The 12,600-nt window shown below is 37.4% G+C and overlaps 1 protein-coding gene across 7 annotated transcripts in view; it reads right to left on the bottom strand.

Moving 5' to 3' along the window:
• The window catches only part of TENM2 (teneurin transmembrane protein 2), a 547,147-nt gene that overhangs the window by 169,295 nt on the left and 365,252 nt on the right, over positions 1–12,600 (bottom strand). For all 7 annotated transcript variants that reach the window (XM_075509420.1, XM_075509421.1, XM_075509417.1 and 4 more), the window contains one exon: positions 3,224–3,462. In XM_075509420.1, the coding sequence (XP_075365535.1) occupies positions 3,224–3,462 (239 nt within the window). The remainder of the gene's footprint in view (positions 1–3,223; positions 3,463–12,600) is intronic.

Here is a 12,600-nt window from a genome sequence, read left to right as displayed (position 1 = left end):
TTTTCATTTCATTCATTGTATTTTTATTTGTGTGTTATCAGAAAGGCAATAGGAAAGCCTAAATAATTTTTTTAATATTTATCCTTTTCTATCTCTTATGATACTGTTTTGCTTGTCTCTTTAAATCACCCCTCATTAGAAATTTTTTCATGCCACCCATAATCTTTGGCAGTCCTCTGAAAGTCCCATGTTTAAACGTGTAGAGAGCATGTTTTCAATGATCTGTCTGTATCAATTCCCCCATCTCTTTTATTATAGGACAATTCATTTAGAAATCCTGAAGACTATGAGAACTTCAAAGTGTTCTTTCAATATAATTTACCTCATATTTGCCAGCATTGCCTTTTTCATTTAGTCCTGCAATAATCTTGATTAGCATTCATATGATCCTCTTCACACAGCCTAGATACATTGACAAACCTAAGTAGCAGAACCATTTGCTGCAAATTTTGATGACTTTCTCCATAACTATTACTTTTAGCTAATGTAACTCCAGTGATGTAACCTCTGATATGGTGGAGAGCAAGAAATTTTCTTTGTGGACATGTACAGCAGAAAAACATTATCAGCACCTTTAAAGCCTCTCCTATACTTGAAGTTCTGACAGCAAAATACTTCAAGAGGAGTTACTGCAATATGGAGTATTGCCCTTCCTCCTGCGTGTCTTGGGGGAACTTAACATCTTTCTTCATCCCAAGACTGCCAGCTCTCCTGGTAGATTAACAGCTCTCACTCTTCCACTGTCTCAATGATTAGGACAGAATTGGGATTTTGGTCTGATCTGAACATTATTCTGGTCACCCGTTTTGAAAACATAAAAACATTTTTCCTCCTGACAGAGCAAGACAGTTATTTTGTCTTCACAGCAGTTCAGGGATTAGTAGGTCAGGAGCTCCAAAAGAGCTGCAGAAGAGGGGACAGCTGGTATTTCACATTGCTGCTCTTTCCCCAGGAGAGAGGATCTTTAGTTTTCCCAGGACTCAAGTTCTGTACATACCCAGGAGAAGGTAACCCTCCAGAGAACTGCAGAACAAGGAAAGGTTCTTAAGTTGTTTTTTTTTAAATAAGGAGTTGATTTAGCACCTTAAGTACCAAGCACCTTAAGTCATACTATGGGAGAACAGCAAGTCCCAGCAATTTAACGGGTGGATTAGCTTATAGCTGAAGGTCTTATGCCTGCTCTTTGTCATGTGGAATGAATCGTATGAGTTTTTGCTGAGAGTGAGGGAATTAAATTAATGAATGGCCTAACTAAAGCACATCCCTTTTACCTTTCTGTTATTCTCATGCACCTAAGGTAATGCAACTTCTTTGTTGTTTTCTTTTCTTTTCTCTCTTTTTCATCACTTTAAATTATGATCACAGTGGATCCATCAAACTTATTCACAGGATTAATTGTAGCTATTTTCTGGTTTTGACAGCTACTCTTCAATATACTTATTCTTTACTGGGTATGGCATGAAGCTTGTCAGGTAACTTCTCATAATTTAATCCTTGAGCCAACACTTTCTTCCTAAAACCGGCTTTCTCATGCTTACTAGCCAACTCTATTGCGCTCATCATTCTTTAGTCAGGAGAGAAGACCTCAAAAACTTCTGTCAAAATGGATCACTTTCATTACTTGAAATGATAGACCATTCATCAATTATTAAGAGTCAATGCATTGCCTTACATTCTCTCTTGTTTTAGACAGTATATGAAAGTATATAAAGCAATAACCGTGTTGCAAAGCTTTGCTTTAGATTACAGTAACCTAAATACCAAGGAAAAATACATTTCATAATCCATCACTTCAAAGTTATGCACATGATTAAAATATTCAACTTGCAGTATATCATTTCCCATGTGCATAATCACTCAGAGAGCTGTTGTATGGTAACTGTCAAGTTCAATAAATCATGTGCTTTCCAATCTTTTTATTTATGTATCATGCTAAGCCTGTTATTCTTCTGAGGTTTTCTACAGAAAAAATATAGAAAGATGGTTAGCTCTGTAGTATTGAGTATGCTAGGATGTAGGCCTGGCCTAAAGAGACAGCAGCAATAAAGTAGCCAGTCACCTCTCTCTTACTACTGTATATATTAATTACATATGGAAGCTCATTAGTATGAAAAATGGGGTTTCCTTAGAAAACAGCATCTATCCTGTTGAGTCAGATTATATGGGATAAAAAAAAAAAATAATTAAAAAATAAATTCTCTTCAAATGGAGATAATAGGGAGAAAATTCAGTACATCTTTATAGGTCTTTTGAGCACTATATATGAGAATAGTTTCAGAGATGAACTAAAAATGACACAGAACAGGTCTGGAAGGTATTAACAGAAAATATTGACAAGCTACCATAATTTTGCCATTTACTCAGAGAAGCTAGAGAGTTTGTGCAGCTTGTCATTGTCATCAATGTATTGTCGAAGGCACTGTAAAAGGCACAAAATACACAGCTAGTTTGTGTAGACACTTAGAAAAACCTCCAAAACAACGAGGGGGATACTGGCAGGGGGAATCAGAAATGAATTAAATTAAGAAAGACAAAATAACAGAAGCATGTTAAAAAAGTCTCAAAAGACCACAGAAAGAATTAGGACATGGTGTGGTCAGTATTAATATATTAATCATGGGAAATAAGCACAACATTTAGAGTTTCCTTTCTTTATTTTTGCTTAGAAAATACTAAGGATGTGTGGAATATGGAAAATAAGAGCACACAAAATGGAACTATCTAACTATTTAGATCTACCACCAGGTATTTAGGCACACAGACAGATATAGACTGAGACTTATTAATCAAAATGATTTTGTGGTTTTTATCTAAAGGCAGCATGTGATGGTCATATTTGAATTCAAATGCCAGTAGCTTCTGTTACTAATATGGATTCACCACCTATCACAATTTTTTCCAAATATTTTTTAAACATATGGTAGTAGATAAAAAAATCATTATATCACCCTCTGTTTGGACCATCTATGAGAGATGCCTATCTGACACCTAAAGTTAGCACTGCACATTGAGAGTCCTGAATCGATTTCTTGCTTCCACTGCTTTTATACCAGTGAACAGGACTTGAACGTTTTATTTCTCCTCATTAATCAGTATAAGGAATAATAATTTTCTTTGCTCATTAAGAACACAAATTTGTGAAACAGATTGACCATCCTTTTGTCTGATGAATTTTCATTTGCTGACATAGCCATGTGATTTGACAGAGAAAACACAACCTTACCTATGAAATATGCTAGCAGTATGGCAAGCAGGACTGCAGCAGCAATTGCAGACAAAGCAGCACATTTCCAGCTACAATACTTGGAGGGTTTTTTCAGCTTGAACGCATTCCTGGAGAATGTATTTCTAGGTAACAGTCTGGGAGGTGGAGTATAAACCGTTCCTGAGGTCAACGGGTAACCAGGGGAAGAACTACTGAACAGCGGAGTAGTTCCAGAAGATGTCTTAAACAAGAAATGCCTGAAAAACATAAAATGGAACATAGTTGAAAATGGCAAGTCCTGTAGTTAAGAAAGAGTATCTCCTATTCCTATTCCATTCCAGCTGCCATAATGTGTGAAATTCAACTAAAAAGAAAAAGGATTTTGTATGAAGAAATAAGGAGATGAAAATTCTCATAGTCTTTTTGCTACCAGAGCTTAACAACTCTCACAAAAACACAGTGTCAGAATATCTGCTTAATCCTCTCTGTAATTAGATGCAACTTGGCCAGATACTAGCTAAAACACCAGCATGACCGATGAAGTGTCTTTGAGTACCAGTTGAGATTGCACCTGTAAGAAGTGCGAGCAGTCTAGTAACAAAGCTCATTTTCAGAAGTGACGTCACTATCAATTCCTTTTGGCCTGTGTTTGATCAGGACAAAGCAACTAATTCCGCTACGAAATACCGGTCACATTTATTAGTATAATAGAACACTTTACGAGAAAACATCCTTTCTGAGTTCACAGGTTTACATCATTTCCCTGTGGAATCCACTACCCAACAAATATTCTAGAGACAAAAAAATTATGAGTCTCACTAACACGCTTGGCAAAAGCTGCCAGCAAAAAACATTAAGAACATATTGAGCAAAAACCATAGACCTGTAAGAAAAGATCTTGCTAGAATTAGAATTAACTATTATTTTTTTTAATGGTACACAGCTTTGGTTTGAACAACTAAGACAATCACCAAAAGCACACGACTCAGCAGAAAAAAAGAGGACTTCAACTGCCCATACATTTGTTAAGAAGAAAATAAGGGACAAAATATACTACCTAACAAAATCTCAGAAAACGCTGCCAACACATTCCAGACAGAGGAAATGGACAAAGCAAACTAGAAGACTGGCTTCTCTAGATTAACTTCTCACAATCAGGAAGAACTGACTACAAGCCACTTGTTTTGAGACAAAAGAGCTTTGAAGATCCCTTTCATACCCTATCCCTTCACAGTTCTGAAGAACAAGTGCTTCTTGGAATCAATGAGAATGAAGATACTCCGTAATCTCCAAAATCAAATCCACAGCCTAAAATAACCCATCTTACTTCAAATGTAAAAATGTTTAACATTTTTATTCAGATCAGAATCCAGTATGTCACTCTCAAATCACCCGTCAGAACTTTAAAATCAATTCCAGTCACTGTTTATTACAACAATGATTTGGAAGTTTGAAACAGAAATGTATTTCCTAAGTAAGTTTTCCAACCCATCAACATGCATGTGCATACTTCCAAGCATAGAGTTTACTGTATACTTACTACACAGAATAACCAAAGTGATTTTCAAGAGTACCAAAGCATTTGTTTTGAAATGAAACCCAGAGAATAATAAATTGCATAGAATTTGCATAGAGGTAGAAGACAGTAAAAGGAAGGCTGGCTAGGTTTCCCAGTTTTATGATTAAACATTCACATTTGAAGACAGTCTCTGAAAATAAGGTCTTTTTTAAAATGTAGTCATTAATAAACTCTATTAATGAACATGAAAAATCACTTAGTTTGACACTGCCTTTGTTATTTTTTTTTTTAAACCCCAAATGACCTTGTACATCCCTTACAACAGTTTGTTTCAGAAAATATTTCAGACACCTAAGATAGTGGTAGTATTCACTGTCATAACTTTTCCTTTGTGCTCTGGATAACCCACACAAGTACATAATCAGAAGTGGCTTTCAAAGCCTGTTATCTCAAGCAGATTAATTCTGTGTTTTGTTTTGTTTTGTTTTGTTTTGTTTTGTTTTTAAATGCAGTATTTGTAAAACAAAGAAAGAAGCAGAATAAAAAGGGAATATTCTAACCAGTTACTTAATAGCAACATTCTGTCTTTTTTTTTCAAGTAAGGTTGCCCTTCTTTTTCCTTATCAGCAAGGCTCATTAGACGTTAGAATTGCTTCTTTTCTACACTTTGTACATGATCTATGGGAAAACACAGTAAAGGCAAATGCTAAAAGGGTTTCCCCCTCAAAATTACCTAGCCTTTTAAATTAAAAAACACACCTTCCAGTTACAAGAAAGCAAGAAATAATGAAAGTCTGATTTCATGAACACTTCATTTTAAATGTTTCTTTACTTTGCAACAATTCAATTAAAATAACTGTTGGGAAAATTATGTTATCAGGCTGGTTGTGTTATGCTAGATCTATTGACACGTCTATTCCTTTTGTCTGGTTAAAACCTGATTAACACTTGTTTAGCAGAAACAGTTTTAGTCCTTTTTGCTTGCTCTCTGGTGTTGGGAACACGATACCACTTCCATGATAGGAACTAGGGATTGAAGTGACATGGAGCATGAGGAAGGAAGGAAGGAAGGACAGAAAGAAGAGCGATCTGGTGAGGCAAGGGCAGGCAGGAAGGCTCATCTCTCTTATTCAGGCTAACTCTGCATCTGCCTCAGCCCAGGACCCCCTGCTCCTCCTAAATCCTCACGGCATGAGTGGTCCTTTCAGGTTTGGACCTAAGGGTCTACAACAAACGGTTCTTACAGTTCTTTCCTTTTTCCTGCCCAAAAGCAGATCTCTCAGAATCAAACTGGAAATTGCAGTCCTTGGCACTGTCTTTATCTGAAATGTCAAGGTTTTTAAACCCAGGAATTTTATGTCCTCTTTAGCTGAGAAGGCAGCTACAGTACCAACAGAAATTTTAATATAAAGCATTGTTAAAGTAAACTCAGATATATAATGAAACTCTGCTCCCATTAAAATTGAATTAATGAATATCTAGATATGTTTTAATAGAACATGTCAATCATATACTGTTTCACATAAGAAGAAAAAAAAGTAGAAGAAAAAAAATAGTTCCAGAAAAAAAGAATTCAAAGTTCCACTTTGTGATACATAAAGTCTATAAAGAAAACCAAAATACTTGTCCACGCAAACATGATCTCTATTATATTGTTAAGACTGATCAGAACTTGATAGAAGTAAAAAAGGCTGATTGAAATGGATACGTGGAACAGTGTCATTATCAAAGCAAAAAAGAAAAAATATTGGATAAACTCTGAATTTTGTCACACCTGCGAGTCCTACCCATGTATTTTGAAAGCTGAAAGTTTACTGTCTCCATATGAGGATTTCTGACAAAGTGGCAACCATTAGAAGATAGCACACCATCTTAAAGTACAGAAATTCTGCCTTCAAAAGTTTTAAAAAGACATTTAACTAAAATTGGCATTGCATTCAGAACTTGGAGGCTGGTTTAGCAGAAATACCTTAAGTTATAGTAAAGCACACCAGAAAGACTGAGAACATAATGGACAAAATACTTGGACCCCCAGAGTTTTAAGTCTAGATTCAGCTACTAATGGAAATAAATTGACTTGTCTCAACTCTATCCCTAAACCCAATGATCTATAGCTATATTTTTATGTGGGATTTGACATGCTGTGGTACAACCAATTGTCTGTGGGCCCAAGCTGCACAGAGGGAACATGAGCATTTATCAACATTAATTACAGTCTCACAGCAGTAAGACTGGGAGGTATTGTACAATGACTGCTTATGAAAAGAAATGATCTTATTTGTACCCATTCATTTAATTTCAAATACGTTCCATATTAGAATTAAACCCCCTGTATATTCTCTGTCTTACCTGTTCACCTATCAAACACTGTTAAGAAAACCACATTTTCTACTTCACAATTAGCATTAATAATTTGATTTAGATTGGGACTAAATTTCTATTTTGAAAACATGGGAGTAAATTTGCTAAGTCTCAGCCCAGTCTCCCTAATTTCTGTGTATCATGAAGACATTCCTATACCGGAAAACTACAAAATATGATTGTCAGTATACAATGATTCAGTAATTTAAGCATCCATGAAAGCTATGGAAGGAGCTTGAATGCTGCTCACAGAAAAGAAGTTAACCCTGTAGCTCGCTCAGTGCTCTCCTCCACCACTCTGCAGCTTTCTGGGCTGTAAAATGCACCCCCCTTTGTTTTAAGCAGCCTGTGCTGCTGCTGCACTGGCTCACAGACGGGGACCTCATCACTGACGCCAGGAGAAAGGTGACATCTGTGAAAGTTGAGCTTGCAAGAGGACATTTGTCTACAATTCTGTGGGCTAATGGTAAATGGGAAAAGCTATATTTTGCTTTCTTCATTAATTCAGAGCTCTCTATAGCTTTTATTTTCCCACAGGTCAAAAAGATCTCTGGTGTTCAGGGAATAGTGGTCTGACAGAGACTGTATTAACTTCCATATTCTTTGAGAGAACAATCTTGTTTTTCCCCCCTCCTTTCTGGCCAGATTGTCATGGCAGCACACTGAAAGAATCAGCTGAGAAAAAAAAAATTGGTTTTTGCAATTAAAAACTGTAATAGGAAGGAAGAACAAGATACCCTCTAATGTAAATTGCTTCTTTCCCTCCTCATGCTATCCCAAGCTCATTCTGTATGAAAAAAAGAAATACAGAGAGCTGTAATGCTTAAATTGTCTTTTTTTCATAGGTTTTTTAATAGGCTTTTAATAGTAATTAATAAATAGAAAAGATACATACCAAGAGAATAGTAACAGCTCAATTTAGTGGTTCTAGGACTTAAAAAATATCTTCAAGCTGTGGTAAAATCACATCTGTCTATAATTTTATTGGACATTTATTCTTAGCAGAAGAAACAATGAAATATAGAACATAATATGCTGGCTTTCATTGGGGAAAAAAAATAATCTTCTGTAGTCTTCTAAGTCCTCCAAAATAGTAGCCATGAGTCATTTTGTGTCAGTGGAAGCCTCAAAGTGGCTGCCAAATTCAGACAGTGAATTTTTATGGCAGTTTTCTAACTTCTATAGAGAAAGAAACCAAGATTGAAGAAAACTAAATGAACTCTGAGTGTTAGACTGGTGCAAGGTTTGGTTACCTCTGTAAGGGTGTGTCAGTCTTTCCCCAAACGAGATTTAATTGCATGTTCTTGCTCTCAGGTTCTTGCGGAGAAACAGAGGATTATCAGCCAGGTTGACACAGCTGAGGCCTCTCTGATGCAGTAAAATTGCACAGAAGTTTCTAGCCTTTTTCGTGTCTAGAACACAGGGACTTAGGCATTCCCCAAATGCACTGAAGTTAGCAATAAAGGTTTTAAATGTTATCAATACGTGTTTAAATTGTATAGTTACAAGAAGTTGTCTCAATCACGTCAAATCTACAGAATAAACTCAGTAGGATAGATTTTTCAGTGGAAAGCTATTTAAAATACCCACTTACATAAATGAACCGGCCATTTTACACAAGCGTGCCTATCGGCACCCTCACACCCAAATGCCTGTTGCAAACGGAGGACAGCCCTCATGACAACACACTATTTCAGTGCTTTGCAGCCTGCTGCAGATAATCAATTTGTAACTAACTGTGCATGGGGCAGGAACTAAGGACACCCTATTAGGCACGGAAGCAATAATTCAGAATGAACACATCAGTTCCAATGGGGTACTTCAATCCACTGTAACGTAACTCCGAACCTCACAGCTTCCAGCACAGCTCTACTACCAGCTTCCCAGCTCTTGAAAGGTTCATGGTTCCTTAAAGGCTGGGTTCTTCACATCCCCAGGCAAAGTCTTCTAAAAAATGCAGTGTTAAGCAGAGTGTCACAGATGTTGCCTTAAGTACCAGACTAGCTTGTCACTGCCATCGCCACCCTCTTAACAAAGACACAGTCGGACACACAAAAGCACCGTAATTGAAAGCTGCCTGACAGGAAGGTAGGATGTTGTACAAAAAGGCAGGTGCCAGCCTCTGGGCACCCTGATCTGTCATATTATTAAACAAAAACAAACAGGCGATGTTCACAAAGCCGCAACTGAAAAGAGAGTAGGTAAAAAAAGGCAAAACGTCTGTATTGCAGCACAGCTGCAGCATTAGCTCTGTACCAGACACCTTTTTACAGGACAACCTGCATTTGATCTGGAAGATGTTAATTGAGATACTGCTTGGATCTCAATCAAAAAGTTGGATCAGCTTTTAGAACCTTCTCTCTCTCTCTAATCCCCACTGTAAGCTGCCCACCTCCAGCACCCTCCTGGGGCTCTCGATGCCTGTGTTCCAGGCCTGGGTCTGGAACGTCCCCACGGCACAACCTCGGCTCAGGCTGCTCAGAAGGCCGCTGAGTTCTGACAAAGAGCTGCGAGAGAGTCTGTAGAAAGATAAGGTGAACAATATGGAGAGAGGAAGGACTGCTGAGATGGGGATCATTAGTAGCTCGAGACTTTGAGAGGGAGAATACCAACATGGAAAGGCATAAAATCTGAAAGAGGAAAACCCGGGAAGGCTGGCAAGAATGCACGGGGTCGAATGGCTGGTGTTGATGGAGTTGGCGGCACACGGCAGCTCAGTAACCCCAGGGAGCCACAGGAGCCACCTCCTACCTTCGTGACTGGTGCCTGTGTGGCCAGAAAAGGTTCTGGGTGCCCTGCAACAGGCGGTGAGCACGCTCACTCAGCTGTCAGCTTAAATCCTAGTTAGCTTTTGTGCGAGTCAGCCAGTAAATAATCGCTTTACCCTATAAATGTATGCATATCCTCCTTGCACTATTGTTTATTCTCCAGGAATGCAGCAATGAAACTGCTAGTTAGCAGCTAGTAAAAACCAACAGGAATAGCTACAGACATGGACACAAAAAATCAGTTACTTCGCATATGTACTTACATTAAATGGGAGCAGGATCAATAATGCAGGTATAGGAAGATTTAGGCAGGTCTGAATCAGCTATAGGACCTTTCCCTTCTCAAGTGGCAAAAATTGTGTCTTTTCTGCTGTAAAGTTCTCAGTAGTATGTTGCATAGTGCAGTCAAAGTGATGAAATCCAATAATGCCTACATTTGTTATTCCGGTAATGATGATAATGACAACAGTATTTTGCATTTCAATAGGTCTGTTCATTTTTAGCTTTCTACATCAATTAATGAACATAATTTCAAAACACTTCTATTTTAAAAGGCATACATGTAAGCTCTTCACTATCTCTTAATTCAACTACTCACTTAACAAGAAAAAAAGTACTAGCAACAGTGCTATTTCAAGTCTATAAATAATAGACTATAAATAATAGAATAGAATAATAAACTCCAATATCTGAAATAATTTTATCAGTCTACATCTAAACTTAAAAAATAGAAACCTAAATCACATCATTTGAGAGAAATTTTTTTTAAAATAAAAAGTAACACCCTAAACATACCTGCCTTTTCCCGTACAGTCACTCACACTACCTGTTCACTCTGCACAAGCCAAAACTTAAAAATGCAAACCAAGAAGATCATGAAAACATGCAATTATTTGCAATCTTGAAAAATTTCTTTGAGCTTATCTGTACGTGAGTGGGAGTACATCTAGATTGATTTTCTGAACCACCATTACATATCCTGCTTCTGTAGTGTTTTCCTTCACCCTTTTTTCTTTCCTATCAGAGTCTACATTTGTTATGAAAACAATACTACAGTAGCCTGCTAAAAATGACCTTTCTACAATGTTTTTGGAATTCCTCCAAGTACATGGCCCAAACATGTGTGAAGTCCTTGGGGATGCTTTTGACTGTGCTTTACTCGACTCTTTAAAATGCTTTTGATTTTTAGATAGGTCCACAATCTATCTATGCAGATCCCATTTATTTGGAAAGTCCACACAACCTTCCTGCAGTCTTCACATGCAGGACCAAGAGAATGAAGGACTCAGTTCTTTCCCCAGCCCTCAAACTCAGAGGACTGAACTGCTGTAGCATATGTGCCTTATAGTTTAAGTACGTGGTAAGAGAAAGCCACATAAGACAAAGCAAAATTAGGGTGAAGAGTTATTTCACTGTTCCAAGTAGTTGTTTGTTATGCTGAATATATCCTAGAAATTTGCATTAACAAAAGGAAAAGAAATTTTGTTTCACTGTTCTGTTCCAGAACATTTTGCATCATGTATAAAGATATCAAAATATTGAGACATTAGTCAAAATAGGCAGACAATTGTGGAGAGCGGCTGTAACTTGGAACTTCTTACACATTCAGAAACTTCAAGTTTACATATTCAGTTCAGGAGTTCTGCAGCTCATCTTGACACTCTAATATGGTACAGCAACTGAATTCAGTATTAACAACATTTCAGATATTTAATTTCTTTCTTTAAAAAAAAACACACCAAAAAACCATCAGCACTAAATCCCACTCTTCATGTCCTCTATTCTTGGCTTTTTTGCTACGACTGCTCTAGCCTGTGCATAGCCACTGTGTACCACATTCACTCCTTCACTGCCTGAAAGGCTGCAGCTACAAAAGTGCTGAGCTCGGGTGTTTCCCTGCTATGATGCCCCGTGATTTTGAGTTCATGCACTGCATTGGTACAGACTGCGATACAGCTCATGTTGCTACTCCATCCATTAATCTCTCATTTCTGTCCTAGCTCTCTCTCCTCATCAGACCGGCAAAGAAAGAAATATAGCTTGAACCCCAAGAGCAGGCAAATATTTTGAAGAGCAACATGGGGGGATTTTTTAAGGCTAATTTTCAGATTTCTCAATCTTTAAACTGAACTTTGCTTAAATGACCCCATATTTGGACAACTGCTCTTATACTACAGCCCACAAGATCTTCTAAGGAAACAGATTTTGTAATCACCAGAAGAGTGACCATCATCCTTTCTCCTGAAATACAGGAGAAACATTAGTAAGTTACATTCTTGATTGAATCCTTGTGACAGATCCTTGTGAGCAAGCTCAAAGAAATTATAGACATACATACAAAATTATCTTTACAACTAAAAGATTGGGACTGAAAATATTTCAAAGTATAAGACTAATTATGAGACTAAAGGATAAGACTAATTTCTATTTAATTTTGCCTTTTTTTTCTCCTGGATTAAGCATTATTAATTATAATGGTACCGACTAAATTCATATCAATATAAAGAACTGGAACAGGCATTAGTACGTTAGGCAATCTCAATCAAACATCCATCCATGAAAGATCTTCTGTTATTCTCACTTATGAGTCATTCTGTTTTTGACCGGTGCCTGCAGATGGCCCTGCGTGAGGTTCCCATACCAGAGAGGACTCTTACAGTGCAAAGAGTGATGCAAACCTTCCTTGCAAAGCCATACTTTTCCCCCTGTGCCCTCAAAGCATTTCGAGCTTTAAAGCAGAGCGCTGC

Source organism: Mycteria americana, chromosome 8 (genome assembly GCF_035582795.1).
Source record: "Mycteria americana isolate JAX WOST 10 ecotype Jacksonville Zoo and Gardens chromosome 8, USCA_MyAme_1.0, whole genome shotgun sequence".
Classification (NCBI taxonomy): domain Eukaryota; kingdom Metazoa; phylum Chordata; class Aves; order Ciconiiformes; family Ciconiidae; genus Mycteria; species Mycteria americana.
Note: the sequence above shows the minus strand (reverse complement) of the source record. Positions and strands in the feature narration are given on the sequence as shown.